At 32.8% G+C, this 22,921-nt stretch overlaps 1 protein-coding gene across 2 annotated transcripts in view; it reads left to right on the top strand.

Moving 5' to 3' along the window:
* The window catches only part of LOC115891569, a 57,884-nt gene extending 35,258 nt beyond the window's left edge, over positions 1 to 22,626 (top strand). The window contains exons 3-6 of one of the 2 annotated variants that reach the window (XM_030912064.1): positions 5,527 to 5,647; positions 10,267 to 10,463; positions 12,832 to 12,930; positions 22,278 to 22,626. In XM_030912064.1, coding sequence (XP_030767924.1) covers positions 5,527 to 5,647; positions 10,267 to 10,463; positions 12,832 to 12,930; positions 22,278 to 22,354 — 494 coding nt within the window. In that variant the 3' untranslated portion in view covers positions 22,355 to 22,626. The remainder of the gene's footprint in view (positions 1 to 5,526; positions 5,648 to 10,266; positions 10,464 to 12,831; positions 12,931 to 22,277) is intronic. The other variant, XM_030912065.1, reaches the window with a different exon arrangement.
* Positions 22,627 to 22,921: the final 295 nt, after the last annotated feature.

The raw sequence follows: 22,921 nt of genomic DNA, 5'->3' as shown, positions 1-22,921 counted from the left end.
CGGCCAAAAACAAAGTGGGGTTAAAACGCAGAGAGGCGCCTTGACATATAACATAGATCTTGACAGCGCGCGCCTCCACAGAACAGTGAAACGATAGCAGGGTTGGCGACTAGGGAACGTAAAAATTACGCCAAGCGTGCCAAATAAATTATCAGGCCTGAACGATACGGAATCCGGTGATGATAGGCCAGACATCATATATTATATATAAAAAAGACATGTAACGAACTAAAAACGTTACAACTGCAATATTTAAAAGTTTTTATTAAAAGGTCTTATTTATAAGCAGGCTTGACAATGGCAATTGGCATGATTGACATAAAAGAAACTAAAGAATTATTAAAAGTATATTGCTATCTCTCTTGTTTTATTTTGGAAGCCGTTAATAAATTCTTTATCTATTAGGGAAACTTAACTCTCTAGCGCTATTTGTAAATCTTGGAAGCTATCGTACCGGAACTTTTAGATATTCCTTTAGCTAATTTACGTGAAATATTCTTTCAGCATTCTTCTCCCTCACAACTTCATAACTTAAAAATATTAGAATTTTATTAAATTATTATTTCTCAAATCAATGAATTGGAATCAATAGACCCATATGATGGCCTCCCTGATTCGCGGAATTAAAAAATTCCCTAAATCTTGTTTGTTCTGGACGAAAATACCGTTCAATATGTTTTATTTATTTATTTCTCTCTTTATTTACAAAAGACTGGGATGCCATATTTTGATAACCTTTTAAGAAATCCGTGCAAGGATTTTATTTATATTGTTCAATAATGTAGTGCCTCTCCAGTTTTGACATTCTGAGGGTATTCTGCCGCCTTTTTTTTTTGGATTTTAATTATGAGGTCATCCTTCCAATCGTTAATGATATTCTCGCTCAGCTTCAGCATTTGCCATAAAATAGCGAACAATTTGTTACAAAACCATATAAATTTTATATCATTGTAATCACAAAACTTCAATCTATTTCCGTATTGTAACGGAAATTTAAATTTTGTCTTTATTTTCGAGAAAATTTAGTCCAAACATAAGGAATATTTTGTTGATGTTTGACCATCAAAATCTTAAAAATAAAGTTCTCTAAAAATGTGCTACAATACGGACATAGTATAATCCTTTATCTTTAATTTTCTTCTGTATTTCTGTAAAAATACCTAGCCAGTTTTACATAAAACGTTAAATGCCGATCGCTTATTTTGCTACTTTTTTGGATTAGTAAAATGGACTCTTAACATTTGGAAAGAAAATATATTTGTGAATTTAAAGACTTTTGAAAGTTCGAAGTATTTTCTCTAGGTGTTTTAACTTAGAGACAAAATTGTTTACTTGTCGTATTTCTGCGAAACAAATATATAAAATATTTCGCACTTCTTCGTGAATTGGAACCGGCTATCTAAAAACGATCATCCTGTACTCTGAACGGACTGAAAAGACGTCTTATCAGATGCTTTGCCTCGTGCCGTTCTGTTACCCTCGACTGGCTCGGCACAATACGGTTTTGCTGTGCCGGCTTTAACAGTTGTTGCGTTAATTGTTTAATAATTACGGACTCTCTCGGCTTTTCTACCATCTTAATTACCAAAGGACAATTTAAGCGAGCACCGCTGCATCGACCAATTCGGCTTGTTTGTATTTATTCTGAGCGTGCGATGTTAATAAACATTTCGGAGCTTTCTCAAGGTTAAATTTATTTTTAGTTAGATTTACTAGGTCAATTTTTCATGCCTCGATCCTAAAAGTTTTTGATTTCTAAGGCGCGATTCTCGAATGTAATACCACAAGATGTTTCGGGATTACCGAATAATACTTTTACCTGACACGAAATACGTTACCGAAACATAGAGTTGTATTCAAAAGATTATACAACGAAATAAAGTACATACCGGGTGTTGCATCGTCGGACGGGACATAGGAAATCCCATGTAAATTTTAATGGGGTCAATTATTGGCTTCCCTAATTATTTTAGAGAACAATTCTAGTTAGGTTTATTGAAGAGCACTAAAACCCACATTCAAAAGAATAACTTTAGATATTTTTGATTAGCTCGTTTACGAGTTATCGCCGATTTATTTTTAAATATTTCCCCTTTCTTATGGCCCTGTATGAGCACCAGTCAAGGTAAAAGATAACTGTCAAATGAAGTTGTCATTTCAGAAATTTACCTATTTAGTGCTTTATTATTATTGAAAACTCATTCCTACATCGGAAATCTTAAAGATGTATTTATAAATACAAATTAATATGAATTAAAGTAAAATAAAGTAATCAATTACAAGGTTAATTATAGTATTATTACAATATTCAATAACTTATTAATTTAGGTACTATTAAATTGTTAGAACTTTAGGATTTAAAAAGATGTTCAAATATTCCTCCATCGACTGCTAGACAATAACCCAGGCGATCATAAAATTCTCTTCTTACATTCGCTAGTTGGTAAACTGAAATTCTATTGCATTCGGCAGAAATAGCATTTTTTAACTCATCTAGATTTGGGTATTTTTTATCCTTGTATATCCTGTTTTTTAATTGGCCCCAGAGAAAGAAATCATTTGGTGAAATATCAGGAGACCTTGCTGGCCAATTTACTGTATGATTTAGGCCAATAACGTTTCCGTTAAAACTATTGTCTAAATATTCCCGAACAGCCAGGGTACTATGTGCCGGACATCAATCCATTTGGTACCAAACTTCCTGATTTTCCCTAGCGGCATCATGTAAAGCAGGTAAAATATGATTTTCGAGTAGTTCCAAATAATATTCTGCATTTAAATTTCGCGTAAGAAATTAATAATGGCCCGATAATATTGTGTCCGAATATCCCTGCCCAAACATTTACTTTCTGTGGATATTGCGTCCTTGTTTCGACAAACCTGTGTTGGTTTTCTTTATTCCAATATCGATAATTTTGAACATTGGGTTTATTATTTAAGGTAAACGTGCATTCGTCAGTGAAACATATGTTTTTTAAAAATTCCCTATCCGCGTTTGCTCTTTCCATCATATCAAAACAAAACGCCTGCCGCCGTATTTCGTCCCCATCTCGTAGATCTTGGTGCTTTTCATATTTGAAGGAATAGTATTTATGTCGTTTCAAAATTCGAAACGCTGTAGTGTGTTCTATTCCTATTTCATCCTCAAGTTTCCTTGTGCTGATCTTTCCATCGTTCTCTTCCACGCACAATAAAACTTCCAAGTCAGTATCATTTCTTGCATCTTCTCTTTGTTCCTGCCTTGCTTTACATCTGCAGTTATTTATTGGGTACCTTTGGTCTCAAATCTCTGGATATTCCTTGCGATTGTAGATTTTCCAGTTTTCGGTCTATTCGGATACGGAGCAGCAAACATGTCCGACACCTTTTGATAACTATTTCCTTGATAATACTATTTAATCATCAATAGTTTTTCTTCGGTAGTGTAATTCATGGCTAATATTTTCGATGTAGGTATGAGTTTTTAAACGGTTTTATTTAGCTCGACCCGTACGTTATTTGTTTATTTGGGTCAAAATTAGAAATTGAAATTTAAGTACCTTCCTGTTGTCAGATTGATCTGAAATTTGGTACACACCTTTAGTTCCGATGACAATACAATATAGTAATATCAATAACATTGTAAATCTAAGATGGCCGCCGGTACAAAATGGCGGATTTTATATTTTTCCACAACCCCCTCAATATGGGTATCAAATGAAAGGGCTACACTAGTAGAATACTGTGATTATGACAAAATTTAAAATCCAAGATGGACGTCGTTACAAAATGGCGTATTAGGTGAGGGCATGAGTAGTCGTGTCCAGAACAGTTGTGTCCAAGATTGTGTGACGTTAGAAGGACAGATAAAAAAATAGGTGATTAGATGTACCTACGTAGTTAGCGGTAGCTTTACCACCCAAGTTAAGGTAATAGGTTAAAACGTGCTGAGGACTGTATGGCATTAGGGTGGCTAAAAATGTAATGTCGCAAGCGTTTTCCCTTCAAGATTGGGCGCCTCTTGTTGTATATTATAGCCTTGCCCCTCTACTGAATCTCTGGGGGGGGGGTCGATCGTTAAAATGTCCATTACTCGTGGGAACAACATGGAAACAATAAATAAAAAAAAACAAAAAAATAAAAATCGGTAAAAAACTTTTAAGTTAAACGGTTTTATCTTACACTGAAAACTAGAAAATAATAATAACAATTAGGTATTTTGAACTTCTAGTTCAGAAATATTTTAGTACTAGGCAGAATAGCTTTTAGGCATATTAGACTAAAATAAAAACGTGGGGCCCATTAACTATTGCTGTAATACTTTCTTCTATACTAAGTGTGGATTGCATCGACTTACTATAATCGTAACTGGAGATTTTGACAATCAATAACCAGCCGTGGCGGCTTCACCAGCGAACGCCGAGCTCATGATCTACCAAAGTATAAAGATATGCTTTGCCATAGGTAGGATTTTAGAGGGGCCCCACGTTTTTATTTTAGTCTAATATGCCTAAAAGCTATTCTGCCTAGTACTAAAATATTTCTGAACTAGAAGTTCAAAATACCTAATATATAATTGTTATTATTATTTCATAGTTTTCAGTGCACATAAGATAAAACCGTTTAACTTAAAAGTTTTTTTACCGATTTTTTATTATTAATAATAATAAAGCACTAAATAGATAAATTTCTGAAATGACAACTTCATTTGACAGTTATCTTTTACCTTGAATGGTGCTCATAAGTAAATACAGGGCCATAAGAAAGGAGAAATATTTAAAAAGAAATCGGCGATAACTCGTAAACGGGCTAATAAAAAATATCTAAAGTTATTCTTTTGAATGTGGGTTTTAGTGCTCTTCAATAAACCTAAATAGAATTATTCTCTAAAATAATTAGGGAAGCCAATAATTGACCCCATTAAAATTTACATGGTATTTCCTATGTCCCGCTCGGCGATGCAACACCCGGTATATATCCTTATCTTTATTTTGCCATTTTATAATAAGAATTGACGGGATATTTTGTGGAACTGACAGAAATGACTTCTGAATTAATATTTCAAAAAATGACAATTACAATATGGCCATCAAACGATAATCACTTAAATGATCATCGCTTATTAATCACATCCTTCTATAGAGGAAAAATATACATAGAGTTGTATAATCACTATAACATACCGTCACCGTCACGTCGAGCTGCCGTCTCGACGGAAAACATGAATTAAATGAGAGTTGTGCATTACCACGACGTCACGGGTAATTATTATTTGTTACAGGTAGTGTGAATATGTTCATTGGCAATTTAAGAATATATACCAGCCACTACGTTACGGTGGCGGTACTTTATAGTGAGAATCGCGCCGAAAGTGGTTTACACATGTCCAACTTCGCGTCGGTTCAACCAAGTTGGGCGTGTGTAACAACCGTTATACTAATTATTATTAGGTCGGGTTGAAATACGTCAAACTTTTGCTCTTATTAATTATATTTTAATAATTGAAAGATGTAATTATTCTCTAATGTATTTGTTTATTTATTTTAGCGCCTGCCACGTCCTTTGAGATGGTTTTGATTGACGGAGAATTTGATGGAGATGAAGCAATTTTGTGCAATGCCTTCAATGTTTCTCCAAAGCCTGTTTTCGAACTTTATATAGACGGATAGTAAGTACTTAATTGGGTTTTAATTGTACGTGGTAATAATAACTATAAAAAAGTTCCTATTTTTATATTCTGTTACAAAACTAATGTTTCTTACTAGAACGCAGATTCTAGATAGTCAGTAGTAATTTTATAAAACTACAAATTTAGTTTCTTCCGCATCGCCAGACGGCGCAAAACACAAGGACATACACAGATTATGTATTTCAAATGTAGCGCTTATTTCATCTTGCTGGTATACGCCGCCGTGACCACGGATCTTTAACACGAGTATTGGCGTTGTCAGATTTCATTTTTTCTCAAATACATTGTTGCCGTTTGTAAAAAATGTATTCCTAATTAAAATTGGGAATGCATTTTTTTGAGATTTCTGTCATATTTAAGTTCTTAGAAGGAAGTACCAATTCGTAGGGCAATATTTATTTATATTTGCACTTGGTAAAAGCGTAAACATCATAGGAAAAAACTGGTATTAGTTTAAAAATTATAAAAGTAAGATTGGTTGACGTTGACGAATGAAGATTTTTTATGAATACTAATAATGCAACCAACTGATCAGATAATAGTATTTTTATTGTTAAAAGCCATAGTTTTATGTCTCAGTAGTAGTTGAGTATAACAAGTTTTTTTTTGTGTTTAAAAAGTTGAGTATATTAAAATTTTGTTTCTTAAAAATCCACTGTCTGTAAAGTTGACCAGATCGCAATATGATTTACATTTTTATTAGCCGACCATACCAATAGGTATGGTAGGCTATTAGGATCGGCAAAAAAAACGTTTTTTTAATTTCACTCAAAATGAGTTATTTGGGCCATAAATGACCTAAATACAAAATATTTTCATGATGTCTGTCTGTCTGTCTGTCTGTCTGCCGTTTGTAACACGATAACTCAAAAACCGCTGAACCGATTTTAACCAAATTTGGCACCCGAGAATCTGGCCATTGGTTTTTGGTGGGGGTGGGGGGTTGGTAAGGGGGTATGGGAGGGGGTTAAAAATTTTAAAAAATCGTAACTCCAAAAATACAGTAGCTAGCGAAATGCGGTTTTCAAATTAAGATTAGGAATAATATTTGCAATAAAATCCATACATATATAAAAGCTCAAAGGGCTTTTGAGCTTTTATATATGTTTTTTTTGTTACATCCATTCCGCCGAAACTGCTTTACCAATCTTGATGATTCTTTTTTTAAATGAAAGGTATATATGTCTAGATTTGTTATGAAGTATTTTTAAATTGTTGAATGGCTATTTCTTTGTGTAAATTGACTAAATATTACAACATACCTGAAAAACACCTACACAAAATACCTCCAGAAATAAATTATTTGTCATTGTCAGTGGTTTGTCAGTTAGATTATATATCAAGTTTTTAGATATTTTGGAGATCAGTTCATACAGCCAGCTTCTTTAGATACATAAATATTAGAACAAAAGTTCGTTTAAACGACATTAGTGAATTAGCTACACAAAGCGATTTTAGGAAATTCATCCTCTTAGAGAGTAAAATTATGTCGGAACAATGTGTTGTATGAAAATTCCTTACTATGTGGTCTAGAAGAATGAAATCCTACAAAAAGAATTAGAAGAGATTTTTGAAATTCATCAACCAAATGGGTAAAGTTAGTAAAAATTTACAAGAATTCAAAAACATTTTGTGGCTAGAATTGAACTTCTTTGAAATACTTTTATTTCGATAACTTCTAGAATTATTAAGATTTTTTATTTCAGACGGCTCTAATCAAAAGTTTTATTTTTGGTATACAAAGTGTGTCATAAAGTCATATACCGGCGACGGAAAAATAAAAAACGGTTTTTAAATTTTCGAATTTTCTTAAGTACATAATACCCAAGCAGCATTTGGACGTCGGGACAACGTTGTGTCACGCGACCAAACGTCGGGGCGCAACGTCGGCACAACCTCGTGCCAACCCTAGTCTGCACTAGTTTGGAGAATAATTTTTGGGCCGAAACGACGTTGGATACCGACGTTGGCTAGAAGTCTAATTTATTACAAACTGCAACGTTGTTTAAAGTCTTAATTCACAGAAATACAAAACTAATATGGCGTCTAAGTCGCGTTTTATCCGAAATTGGGATAATTATAGTAAAAATATTATTGTTATGATTTAGTTAGAGACATATGTCAGATGGCAGTGAAGGAAAACAAAACAAAAGTATTTAAGTGTGGAGGATGTTTGAAGATCATAATCATGGCTGGGAAACTTAAATGGAAATGACAGTTCATTAAAAATAGTTTTTCCTCCAAGATGCAGAGGCGCAAAATATTAAAACTGTCAATATTAACAATGCAAATGTCAATATCTGACAATAATAAAATTTGATTTTTAACTGTCACTTAGAGACGCTTTTGTTGTGATTTTACGGTTTGATTTCGTTTTGATTTGTCGAATTATTGTAAAATTAAATTCCTTCAGATTTTTTGCCAGTATTCTGTTTTAGACAATGTTTTTTAAAAATGGTGGTTTTTTGGTGGCAATTTGTGTTTTGTAATAACTTTTAATTATTTTTTATCATGGAGTTTAATTGTTGTACTCCTGGTTTCCGAAGGATACAATGGTAAGTAAATTAAACATATCTACTTACAGTTATAGATTTTTTAAATTAGTACTGCTAATAAATGCTACTTGCAGAGCAGTTATTTAATTTTTTTTACGGTGCATGTAAGGAATTAAGGACGCGCGTTTTATATTAGCATGATCAGCAGATGATTACATCTGATTTAATTTGTTTTTATTATTTCAGGTCCCAAACAGAAACAAACTGGGAATCTTGCCTACACCAAAATTATATACCTAGCCGTTTCCAATTCACTTCAAAGGGAGGAAAATTATGTAAAACTGCCTGCTATTTGCTGAAAACCGCCAAAGATTAAATTATAACTGTAACAACTTAATATATGCTATTTCTAGTATTTTTAATATATTTTTTAATTAATATCCGACATATAAGAACACTTTGTATGCTTTTAATTCAGTTGATTTATCGTTTATAATATGATCGACCTAATTAAAAGCACACAAAGTGTTCTTACATGTATGTCTAAATTTATTTTAAATTAACTAAAACAACCCCCCTTCCCCGCACCCCTCTCTTCCATTAGTATTTCTTCCTCCGTCTACCAGAGGCGCCCTTGTATAATAAAATTGAAATGTATTATAAGTTGCCTATCTATTTAATAGTATAAGTCTTTTATCTATGATCATAATTATTGAAACACTTTAACCGACTCTGTAACTCGTTACCCAAGGCAAAAAAGTTAAACGCAAACAACTTTATTGATAAATGTATTGTTTCTACTTTGAAAAATACTAATGGGCCTTAAAATTAAAGAAGTTTTAAAAATTTTCTTGAATTTTTTTTTAGCAAAATGAGAATAATTTATTCGCAGTCGAAAAAATTGTTTCCGCGTGTTTTTTAGGGTCAAATATTACAAGTTAATGTATTCAAAAAGAAGGAATTGCTATTTTAGGAACGAAACATTTTCTTATTTAACAACATGGCGGCTTTCACTTTGTTGTTTTGGAGATTAAGATGGAGTAGTTCGAGTAGTCGCATACTGGACTAATAAAGTCGCAGTTCGGCCTTAACAGGTAGTATACTAGTCGCAAGATTGCCTAATTTAGTCATCCTAGAGTCTAGCTCTTGTGCCGCCCTCTATAATCTAAATAAACGAGGGAGTGGATAAACTATCGGTAATATATGTCGATGTATATTTAAATTTAGTTTTATATGTACCTTTCTTATGTCCCATTTTAATTAATTTTTTTTATAAAAACAAAAACAGCACTGAACTGTCTGACTGAACAGAACAATGAAGTGAAAATTTAAGATTTAAGGTTATGGTTCAATACAGTTGCAAAAGGTTGTGACTCGACGTCCTACCAACGTAAGAATAAGGAAATCTAAACAACGTTGGAATTAGTAAAACAGACGACGTTTGCATAACGTTGGACTAGGTCCTGAAAACTGACGTCGGAAAACTCTCTATTGTCCAACGTTGTAACTACGTTGTCCGAATCACCTAAAGATCACTTAAGCAAATAAGGTTAGAAGACAACGTTTATTCGACGTCGCAGAAGCTTCTACTTTGCTGTAGTACTAGTCCAACGTCGGCACAACGTTATAAAAACGTTTAAATTTATTTTAATACCCAAGGTAGGGAGCTAACTATTTTTTGTACCTAATCCAACGTCGTGTTTAGTAAACATGTGGTCGCAAGTCGTGAAAATGCTACTTGGGTAATATTTAAAGAGAATAAAAATGCTCTTGAAATTGGAATATTGACGGCTTTTTATAAATTTTAAGTTAAAAATGTGTAATAAGATATGTAAGTTGTATGTATTTTTTAATGCCAAATCATAAAAAAATAAAAAAAGAATATGTTGTCCAAAAATAAAAATAATAATTTGGAGTGGGCCACTCTTATCACTTAGTGGATAAAAAATAGATAACAACCTATTCTCAGACCTACTAAATATATATAAAATTTCATCAAAATCGGTTAAGCCGTTTCGGAGGAGTATGGTAACAAAAACTGTGACACGAGAATTTTATTAGGCAATAATGTATATTTATATTAATATTGATGTATATTTTTAGTAATGATTCGTCAGAATTATCCGAAGAATTCGTCACGACGAGGCACGAGACTGTAGACAAATACGGCTTTTACAACATCAGTTTAATGCTTCCTTTTAACTCCAGCTACTTAGACGAGGGTACTACGAGATTCATCTGTAACATAACCATACCAGGGACCAACTATTCAGAAATCAAAAGCGTGGAACATTATATAGGTATTTTTTTATATCTGTCGGGTATTTCAATTGAATTTGCCATTTCGCAGCCTCATATTTAATAAGCTGCTAAGATATTGTATTTATAGTTTTCAAATGTAACTGTACCCGTTATAGCGACACAGTATTTGACAGCAATCAGAATTGGTTTTCTGTCAAAGTGGTAAAAAATTCGAGGTTTTTGGACTTCGTTGTTGCTGATTCCCACAAAACATCCCCCTTTAGAACTTAATCTTTAATGGTCATAAACGGGAGTAAAAGACTAACCGTGCGAATAAACACTGAGGCGCCACCGTTCATCAAATGGTGTAATAATTGCGAAAAATTAATCATCTAATTTTGACACAAGGGGTCGCGCTTAACTTTTTTTAAATTTTAATTCAATTTTCATTGTTTTCAAACTATATTATTAGATTTTGTTGTATTTTGCGAATGTGTAAATGTTTTTTGTTCTTATTATAAAGTTGCATTATACTAATTTAAATTATATTACATACATATTTAGAATTAAAATATTATGACATATCAGTTGCTGTCTAAAATGTCATCTTGATAACAAAAAGTTAGTTATTGTCAGAGGTAGTTAAAATATTAAAATTCACAAGTTTTAATTAGTAATTAGACAATTCTGTTATATTTTATCTCGTATTTTATATTATTTTAAAATCAAAAACATAGTGATATACAGCTTAATTTTGATATGCAGGTTCAAAACAAGAAGTGCAAGAATTTTTCAGTTTTCGTTGTCAGCCGCGGAGGTTTCAGTGATTTTAGTGTTGTCGGATGTTTTTATTTGTGAAAAAGAAATATTGCGTTTGGATTGAAAAACTAAAAGTTTTATTGCAATGTAAGTAAGCGTTTGTCCATTTTATATTTTACTTTTTTTCATATCTACGACAAATATACATATATTGAAATTGTATAATTCGTTTTAATTAAAAAATGTTAGAAAACAAGCCTGTAATTGACAGCCGTTCACACCGATTTAATCAAAAGCAAAAATAGATTCAAGCAGTTCGACGAAACAAGCGAGTAAAGAAAGTGCCCATTACATAATCAAAAAATTAAATAGGTATATACTACGGGAGGATAAAACATAATTTACCATATTAATGCATACTTTTTTTAGTCAACTAGTGTTTAATTTTTTTATGAACTTCTAAAATTATAATTATGTACCTAAAAATTTCGTTATAGCCGAAATAGCCCCAGTTATGTCCCCTTTAGCAAAACCGGTGCATAAAACTATGCTCGCTACCCAAGTAACACAAATTATTTTTTAAGAGTCTTAAGAACTGCTATATCACCAAATTAATTCAGCATGAGGTTTTATTATTTCGGCTAGAAACTGTTCTTACAGAACTAATGGAGTAATTACATGCCCAAAATAGGCGCAACTTATTCAGCCATTTTAAGGTTTATGAGCGCATATAAACACACTCTAACAGCTCTTTGGGAAATTTAATTGATTTACAAGCAATTATAAAGTACATTATAAAGTATGTATAAATCTACTAAAGGTACCTAATGAAGCTTTTATAAAGAGTATTTATAATAAACTAATTATAAAGCATTTATCTAAAACAGCCGATCACTCTATAATAGCTTTATAATAACGCATAAAAAACCAAAAAAATTCTGGATTTTTAAATGGTTTGTTAGTGCTTTATAAACCCTTTATGTAGTTTAATCGCCAAGCGTGCTCTCATAATCTCCCATTATAACCTTTAAATAGCTTTATTAAAGCTGATATATAAAAGGTTTATTATTTATATTTAAGAACGTTCTTGCAGCTATATTATAAAGAGATATTGTTTAAATGCCCATTTAGTGTAAACTAACACTCTTATAAAACTATCTAACTGCCTCCGACTCCCTTATATAACATGTATAAAGAAGAAAGTAATAATTGTGTTACTTGGGTAACGTTGAATTCATCTAAAAAGCTTTATTAGCTTGAATAATAAATTATAATACAAGTTAGACCTGAAGATCAAAAATAAATTAAAATTTTAATAAATCATGCTTCCTAGCACTTTTAGAATAATAATATAACAATTTTTTTGTGGATTCGCTAATTAACCCGTGTATTTGATTAGTCCGCTGTTTACAGTATCCTCGGATGGTGGCAGCACCGGCAGAGAATGCACCAAGCCTATACAATTTTTATTAATCGTTTCTCATGCACAATGGTCAGACCATCTTGGTTGGCCGACACTGTAGATTCTCATCAAGATGCAAGATACAGTATTGTTTGTTTATGCTGTGAAATGGCAAATATCAGGCGAAATACTAACATATTATACTACTTTTAAAATTTTTGATGCTTTTATCATGCTTAATAGTAAATTCCAATTTTTCTTGCTAGATACTGACCTACATCTCGAAATAAGCTCAGATTCCAACTCTTCTGAAAATTACAGTGTTGCTTTAAACTTTACTGAGGACTATCGATTCCAAGTTCGAGGTATTAGAAACGTAGTCATTTGTCCTATTGTTCGTCAGTAATAGCATGCTTTAGTTCCCTGTAGACCAAACTATTTTAAGACACACAAGAGACACCAACCATTAACTTGAACTTTTCTAATGCATATACATTGGGAGATAGTAGAAGTTTGGCATAATTGATGTAATATTAATAATATATCTCATAAATATATTTAGGTAATTACTTGCAGAATTCGGAACGACAGACAAAAATTAGAGTTAACGATGTAGTGTCATGAACGATTGTTTACATTCTGCCCCTTTTTATCAGTTTTTTAAATCAAAGTCTAAATTGATGAATTTATCTATTTTTTAGTCTGTTGTTTGAAGTCTGTGACATTTAAGCATAAGAAAAAACTGGTATATGATCTTAAAATTACACACATGGCCAAAATTATTGCCATATATCGTTTAAAAATATACGGAAAGGAATAATTTAAAGAATATTTTTATACATAACTTTGATAATCTGTAATAAATATTTTTTTGTTAAAATGGATATGGTAAACAATGTTTATCGTTCAGTCTCAATATTATTACAAATCCTTGCACATTTCGATTTGTGGTCTCTTGGGTTTTAGAAGAAATTTGACCATTGTTTTGGCCTTAAAATGCCTAGAAACATTATTTTACAGTTTAATAGAGTCAGAAAAGTTACACTGTCTCAACAGGGCTACCGGCAAGTTGCAATAGCTGAAATTGTAGGAGTTAACCAAAGCGATGTTTCGCGAATATTAAAAACATTCAGGGAGGCAAACGAGGTTACAGACCGGCCTGGAAGAGGTAGAAAGAGAGTTACTACTGCTGTGCAAGACCGTCAAATATCCCTAATTGCACGACTCAATCCCCTGCTTTCTAGTACTGTTATTAGAAATGAGTTAGCTCGCCTTGAAGGAGTAAATGTTTCAAGAAAGACCATAGCAAGAAGACTCCATGACAGAGGACATTTAAGAGGCCTCTACGTGTTCCAAAGCTTAATTTACAGCACAAAATTACTCGACTACAATGGGCTGAGGAGATGAGAGCAAATGGACCTAATTGGAATTTCGTCATGTTTAGTGATGAAACAAGAATAGGCCTAGTGTCAGACTCGCGACGAACTTTGGTCTGGAGAGCATCAAGTGTCCCGTTTCAAGGGGGAAGCATTATGGTATGGGCAGGTATAATGCACGGAGCTCGAACTCCTCTTATTTTTATTGATGGCACAATGACAGGTGCCTCATATCTTAGAGATGTTTAGAGCCTATTGTGCGTCCATTTCGAGGGGCAGTGGGGGATGGATTTCTTTACATAGACGATAATGCTCCTCCCCATCGCACTTTAGCGTTTCGTGAGGAAGCTGCGCGCGAAACATGGGAAGCCATTCCTCAACATCTTCTGGACAACTTAATTGAGAGCATGCCACGTCGTCTCACAGCTTGCATTGAGGCTCGAGGAGGCAATACAGCCTATTATTGTGAGAAATAATTAAAATTGTTTTCAATATTTTCTGTTTAAAATGAAATTTGTTTTTGTTGATTTTCACTCATTATGAAATAAAATTATAATAACAGCCTAGTTGCACTTAGATTTTTAATTTTATATTAATTAGTCGTGTAGTAAGCCAATATGTCCAAAAATATAAAAAATAATCATATTAGGTCCAAAATAAAATAAAAAATATCGTTATGTGCAATAATTTTGGCCATGTGTGTATACGCAGGGTGTCCTAATGTTCTTTGGACATAGAACTACTACGGTAATCGCAAAACATTTTCCGATGCATGTCATCAATCATATCGAATTTAACACTAAATCCTATAAACCCGACTAAATTAAATTTTAGCAAAAGTGTTTAAATTTGTTGTATAACTTAAGATACCTTCATTTTAGTTTATAGAGCAAATGATTGTAACAGATATTTTTAAAGCTGCTAAAATTAGTTTAAAGCTATTTTCATTATCGCCATGTTGGTCATATTGCGCCGCGATATCTTTTTTTGCCGATTTTCATAGTATTTTTTTAAGAATTGCACTTTTAAGCACAAACAGTTCTTTTAAGAACTAAATTTTCGAGATTTTGTATTGATTGAACAATATTTTTTTTCTTGTTATACACATATATTGAGATATTAATACTACAGTTTAATAAAGTAGGTTTTCATATTCCATAGATGTATTAAATAGTCCTTATGCTACTAAATTATAAGTCGGATACTGTTTAATAAGGATAAGTTCTTTACAATATGACAACACCGATTAGAGGCGAGGGAGCCTATTCATTCATTTATTACCTTCTGGTACGTGTCGCACGTGTGCGGTAAAGCTTTGTTGCCGCTATCTCCCCGGCTGTATTAACACATTTTCTTAGCTTGTAGTCCTTAAGTGTTTATTTTATTGACTTTTTCTGTTCAAAAACTATAAAATATGGTTCGCCAGTGCCAAATTTGCAAGAAATTTGACTTAAATAATCCATTTAAGTCTTGAAACGACTTTGGACCGGTAGGCAACTCTCAATTTACCCATTGGCAGTCAGTGGCGTTGTTGTAGAAAGGCGCTTATTTAGATAATATTTTAGTAAAATGTAAAATCTGAATTTTTTCTTTTACATTACATTATTTACTTACTTACATTGTAACAAAATCATAATTATAACCCTGTTAATAATTAATACTGTTTTTATTAAAAATATATTCCGGTTTATTCTAAAATTATCTTCAGAATCTAAAATAACGTACAAGAATTTTAAAATGATACCGTATGATCGAGAAAAAACGGCGTCAGCGATGGCTATGAAATGAAGATCGCTGTCAATTTATATGTAAATTTATATGGGAAATGTCATCGATCGTCATTTCCCAGCCAACTGGACGCCGTTTTTTTTCGATCATACGGTATTACATTATGAAACAATATTTTTTAATATACCGGGTCGTCTCAAAAGTGGCTCAACCCTATAACTTTTTTTATTTTTTCAGATAAAAAAACAGATTTGTATGTTAGTAGGTATATGACATAAATTAGGATTTATTGACGTATTCAATTGTTTTGGTCTCTTCCTGTTTCACCGAAATGATTACATCTTTTGATTTTTAAAGGCACCCTCGGTATATTGCTACTTTATTCGATAAAAATGACACTCTGAATAGAATGACATATCATATGTCAACTTTTGACATTGTCGCTTAAAAACATATCCTATTTTAAATTTCAATCCAGTTTTTTTCAATCCACTAAGTTTTAATCAAGGGAGCCTTGGAAAAATAGTTTTGATCGTCTAATAGGTTTCGTGTCTTGTCTAGGCCGGTTAAAAGATGTACAAATCGTATTTTTAATCATACATATATCAATTTTTTCAAATGGAACAAGGGGTGACTCATTAGCATATTTGGAAAAAGCATTTTTTATGAATATATTGATACCACACACTTGGTATTTTGAGTCAAATTGTCGTTATGAACCGCGTGTTACAATTACAATTAAACCATATGCGAAAATGTCAAAAGTTGACATATGATATGTCATTCTATTCAGAGTGTCATTTTCTATCGAATAAAGTAGAAATATACCGAGGGTGCCGTTTAAAAATTAAAAGTTATAGTCATTTCCGGTGAAACAGGAAGTGACCAAAACAATTGAATGCGTCAATCAATCCTAATTTATTTCATATACTAACATACTAAATCTTGTTTTTTTATTTGAAAATATAAAAAAATTATGGGGATGAGCCACTTTTGAGACGCACCCGGTATAATAAAGACAGTACCGAGTTAAATAAATGTAGTTTTTATTTTATCCACTTCCTATCACCTTCCTTGCTTTAATGGAACAGATTTATGTTTTCTCTAATTTACATAATAAGACGTCACTTAACCAGAAAAAAAATTACAACAATCATATTTTTTTTTCTCTCCCTGTCGCCGTTTCTATTATATCTGTGGAATAGATCCTGTTTTGATTAATATTAGGGGTTGTAAATGTTTGACTAAAATTAATAATTTATTATTAATTTCAAAAATTACCTAATTTCGATTATAAAATTTCTTCTATAACGTGTATTTTATTATTTTTATCCTTTTTGGACTCTAATTGTTTTTTCTAAACTTTTATTTTAAAAACCTTTCCTAAATCTTAATAAAATATAAAAAAGTTTAAATACGATATATTTTTAATTTAATTATAGCTTCATTAAAATAAAAAAATTACCCGGCTATGATACGGAGAGTTCAGGTGTACTTGAGAAACGAAAGACAGTGTTGTGTTTCTCGGCAGAGTCGTCAAGGAACGACCGTTACGACAGAGACAACCTATCTATCGCTCGTGTCGCACTCGTTATAACCTAAAACAATAACACAACAATAACAAGACAGTGTCTGACCGCATGTTCCAGCTATTTATGAATGAGATGCTCAGTCTATATTTTATTTTAAGTCTATGATTGTAACAGATATTTTTAAAGCTGCAAAAATTAGTTTAAAGCTATTTTTACTATCGCCATGTTGGTCATATTGCGCCGCGATATCTTTTTTTGCCGATTTTCATAGTATTTTTTTAAGAATTGCACTTTTAAGCACAAACAGTTCTTTTAAGAACTAAATTTTCGAGATTTTGTATTGATTGAACAAAGAATTTTTCGGTACCCTCAATTTTATATGAAAAAAGTAGAATACGAAAAGTAAAATATGATTTTCGTATTAATCATCTTGATCAGCAATTTAACTACTGATTTTAAAGCTAATTTTTACTTAAACATGAGCAGTTTCTGGGCTGTATTTATAATTAAAAATGTTAACTTGGTACGTAAAGGGAAATGTGAACAAATTTATTAAATAAATTTAATAACAAAAACACTTATTAATATATTGTACAGTGTGGTCGAAATTTGTCTGTTTTAACAGAGAAATTCTATTTCCTGGCTAGATAGAGCAAAACCGACATAGATGTCATGAGCTCGATTTCTGAGACACGTTTAATGGCGCAAACCGCCTTTTGATATTTTCACTACCAAATGAGATACGGGGTCTTTTTGAATTTTTTACCATTTTGAAAATTGCCCATAACTTTTTTATTTTGCGGAATAATAAAATTCTGTAAAAACGTTCTTAAGGCACTTTTTTAATCACAATCCAGTGGCGTAGTCAGTTTTTTTCTATGCTTGCTCTTTTTGTCAGAAATAATAAAAACTAATTTTTAGCCGACCATCCATATCAACAGGTATGGTAGGCTATTAAGATCGACAAAAAAAAAGTTTTTTTAATTTCACTCAAAATGAGCTAAATACAAAATATTATCATGGTGTCTGTCTGTTTGTCTGTTCGTCTGTCTGTAACACGAAAGCTCAAAAACAGCTAAACCGATTTTAACCAAATTTGGCACAAAAATACTGTGGCACCCGAGAATCTGGCCATTAGTTTTTGGTGGGGAGTTGGTAAGGGGGTATGGAAGGGGTTTAAAAACGTTAAAAAATCGTAACTCCAAAATTACAGTAGCTAGCGAAACGCGGTTTTCAATTTAAGATTAGGAATAATATTTGCAACAAAATTTGTAATAACATCAAAATCAAAGTTACAGTTTTTGAGATAATAAAAATTGGAAAAATTCCTTTACTTTGAAACTAAAAGAACTGCCTACCAACTTTTTAAATACTAGAAATCATAGTTGGCTAAAAACTTCTGGCGTTTAACCCTTTCCATCGATATAAAGTTATGGGTATCTATTTCTAAGAATGAGAGAAATATTAGGTTTTTTTATCGTTATATCCGAGCGGGCCTTGATTTTGTGTTGACCTATTTAGCTAATTATTTTTTATCACAATTGAATATTCTATATTATTATTTATCTGCATAATTAAAGACTTTTGAAAAGGTAAATTAACATTCTATTATTATTAGTAATAATAATTATTAATATTAGTATATACAACCGATATCGATACAATAAACAAAGAACAAAACTGAAAAAACGTATTTTTTAAGTGACGAATATAGTTTTCTAAAAAAATCAAAGATGTTCAAACTGAGCACCTCCTTGTTGAATACACAATAAACATCTTTTGCGCACAGAGTTACAACGATTTATTAGGCGAACTGGTGTAAGAAGTTCAAAAGCTTGTCTAGTAGCCTTCTGCAATTCTTCTCTCGTCCCAATGGTTCTTCCTTTTTTTATAAGGTTTTTTAATTTCCCCCATAAAACAATCGAAAGGAGTTGAATGACAGGACCTAGCAGGCCAAAATATGGGCTCGTTGTTCCAACCCAATTCTCTCTAAATTCTCCATTTAATAGTTCAGTTGTAACACTGGCGTTTTAATTGTAACTGGTAATACTAATATAGAATGCTGATTTACCTTTTCAAAAGTCCTTAATTATGCAGATAAATAATAATACAGAATATTAAATTGTGATAAAAAATAATTAGGCAACTAGGTCAACAAAAAATCAAGGCCCGCTTCGATACAAAGATAAAAAACCTAATATTTCTCTCATTCTTAGAAGTAAATACACATAACTTTATATCGTTGGAAAGAGTTAAACGCCAGTATTTTTTTAAGTTCATAGCCAACTATGATTTCCATTTAAAAAATTACATTTTTTATTATTTCTGACAAAAAGAGCAAGCGTGGAAAAAAATTGACCTCGCCACTGAATTGTGCTTAAAAAAGTGCCCGAAGAACGTTTTTACAGAATTTTATTATTCCGCGAAATACAAATGTAGAATGTAGAATGTTTAGAGGGGAGTTAATCACCGCGACCTTATAGATCTATTGCGTGTTCCCCTTTCTTGAGTTATAACGAGTTATAACTCATCATACAGTCTCAGGGCTTTAAGAAAAGCCAGTATCTGAGACGGCTCCACAGAGGCCAGCTCTCCATCCTCGACATCAGACGTACCAAGGTTCATGGCACGAATGGTCGTCGTCTCGGCGCACTCAGTGATAAGGTGTTCTGGTGTTTCCCCATTTTCCCTACAAAATCTGCATTCGCCCTTGTTTCTCAGTTTCAGCCTACTGAGGTGTTCGTTGAGGAGACAGTGTCCTGTTAGAAACCCCGTGACACTCCGAAGATTGTTTTTACTTAAATCAACCTTTGATTTTTCTCGGTCATAAGTTCTAAGGAACTTTTTCGAGTGTCTTAGACCGTTGGAGGACACCCATTCCAAGTTACGGATGGAGTCTTCCAGATTCTTCAGTTCCGCTTTCAGTTGGTTCCCGTTTGGAAAACAGAACGGTTCTGGTCCAGTTAGTGGAGTGTTCGCTCCTTTCATTGCCTTCTATCCCTTGGTGAGCAGGCACCCAGAGTAGGAGGACTTTATTTTCTTTGCCTAATTTGTTGAGCTTCTCTAGGCATTCTTTGACCAACTTCGAATTGATGCTTACTGAGTTGATCGCGTTAAGTGCTGCTTGACTATCGGATAGGATGGCAATTTCCTGTTTTCGATAGTTCCTATCTAAGATAAATTGTACGTATCTTTCGACAGCGCAAATTTCTGCCTGAAGGATACTGGGGTAGGTGCCCATTGATTCGGAGTATTCAGTTTTCGGCCCAAATACTCCTATCCCTGTCCCTGCTTTGGTTTTGGAAGCATCAGTATACCACGTGATGGTATGGTCTTTTATATGCTGAGTAAGCGTTTCTTTCTTCCAATTCTTTTTATTACTCAATACTACAGTGAGGTGTTTCTCAAAGTTGTAAATTCTTGGTATGTCATCCACTGGGAGTTGGAGAAGTGGAATTTTTCTTTGAGGGTGTTCCAAGCCCTGACCTGAAAAAATTCTCCCAGTACTGTTTCCGTCAGTAACTATTCTAATCATTGTCGCATTGGCATAACTACTGACGACAATGTGCAGTGGTGTTAGGTCTTAGAATGACCTCCATTGCTGCTGTTGGACATAGTTCTCATGGCACCTGTGATGCAGATACATGCCAGTCTCTGTACTTTGCACAGGTTTTGCCTTGCTGTACGTTGCTCTAGTTTTGTATACCAAGCAACTGCTCCATAAGTAATCATGGGTCTTACTATCATGGTATGCATCCAGCGCAAAATGTTAGGGGCGCAGCCCCACCTATTTCCCGCCAGTCTTCTGCATATCATGAGAGCCTTTGTGGCTTTGCTGGTAATGTTCTTAATATGCCTGTTCCAGAGAAGTTTACTATCCAGGGTTATTCCCAGATATTTCACTTCCTGTGATCGCAGTATTTCCTTTCCATCTAGATGGATTCTTTTCAAGTTTTTCAAACTTCACTTTCTGGTGAATGGCACTACTGCGGTTTTATCTGAGTTAATACTCAGCCCGACAGTCCTGCACCATCTCTCAGCGATGCGGAGTCCTCTTTGGATAATATCACACAGGGTGCCTTCATGTTTCCCCCGTGCAATGATGACTATGTCATCTGCGTACCCTATGCAGTGTATTCCCGCTAGAGTTAATTCTTCCAGTAGTTCATCCAGTACCAAGCTCCACAGTAGAGGGGAGGTCACTCCACCTTGTAGAGTTCCTTGCGTTGTTTTAACAACTACAGTTTTGGTACCTATCTCAGCCTCTGCTGTTCGTGTTGAGAGCATTTTTCAAAACCAGCGAATTATCGTACTGTTCACCCCACTTGTTTCAAGAGATCGCTTGATCACCTTAACTTGCCTACCTTAATTATGCAGATAAATAATAATACAGAATATTAAATTGTGATAAAAAATAATTAGGCAACTAGGTCAACAAAAAATCAAGGCCCGCTTCGATACAAAGATAAAAAACCTAATATTTCTCTCATTCTTAGAAATAAATACACATAACTTTATATCGTTGGAAAGGGTTAAATGCCAGCATTTTTTTAAGTTCATAGCCAACTATGATGTCCAATTATATTTTTTATTATATCTGACAAAAAGAGCATGTATAGAAAAACACTGACTACGCCACTGGATTGTGCTTAACAAAGTACGTTAAGAACGTTTTTACAGAATTTTATTATTCCGCGAAATACAAAAGTTATGGGCAATTTTCCAAATGGTAAAAAATTCAACAAGACCCCGTATCTCAGTTGGCAGTGAAAATATCAACAGGCGGTTTACGCCATTAAACGTGTTTCAGAAATCGAGCCCTTGACATCTATGTCGGTTTTGCTCTATCTAGTCAGGAAATAGGTTTTCTCTATTAAAACAGACCAATTTTGACCACCCTGTACATTAATTAACATATAATCTAGATTGCATTAGAAACAGTCCAATTTAAGAATTTACAACCAGGTATAAAATACACAGGTTGTTGGTTTGTTACTCATTCAAATTTGTTTTAAATTTTTCAATTTTGAAATAGTTTTAATTAATTAGTAATGTTCTTTTTATTTTGTGTTTCAGATAATGGTGTGGCTTCATTAGTTTCTTCATTGGTAACAATTATAATATTAACACTTTCTTTATTGTTAACGACCTGAAGCATGGAACAATAATATAGAAAAAAAAATTAACCCAAATTTACTTAAAAACTATTTTTCTATGTAATTATGTAAAACAATTTTTAGAAAAATACAATGTAATTAAAATGTATAATATGTAAAAAAAAACTATTGTATATAACATTAATTAGTTTAGGTGTTTTGTATTTGTACAGAATTTAAAATATTGTACATTAATATTGTGTTTGTTAAGTTTAATGCCAAAAAATATACCAAAGTATCAATTATAAATTAAATTATTGTGTATAAAATATTTATTTTGTCTAACTATTAATGCTAGTCTAAAAAAGTAAAAGAATTTATCTAATATAAATTTTATGACTATACCTATCCGCAAAAAATATTAAATTTATATAGGGGCATAATGGGGAGGTCATCATTTTACCCCGATCGAAACTCACCGTTTTGCCCCATTTATGTACAGAAATGTTTAACTAAAATAACACGTAGCTAACCTCAAATAACCTATATATAGCATTCACAGCCAGAAAATAAAATGATTACGTTACGTGCTAAATTAAACAACTTCAATACAGAATTTAAAAC

Source organism: Sitophilus oryzae, unplaced genomic scaffold (assembly GCF_002938485.1).
Source record: "Sitophilus oryzae breed Bouriz unplaced genomic scaffold, Soryzae_2.0 scaffold_1185_pilon_pilon, whole genome shotgun sequence".
NCBI classification, from domain to species: domain Eukaryota; kingdom Metazoa; phylum Arthropoda; class Insecta; order Coleoptera; family Curculionidae; genus Sitophilus; species Sitophilus oryzae.
The sequence above is the reverse complement of the archived record's forward strand: the minus strand, read 5'-3'. Positions and strand labels throughout refer to the sequence as shown.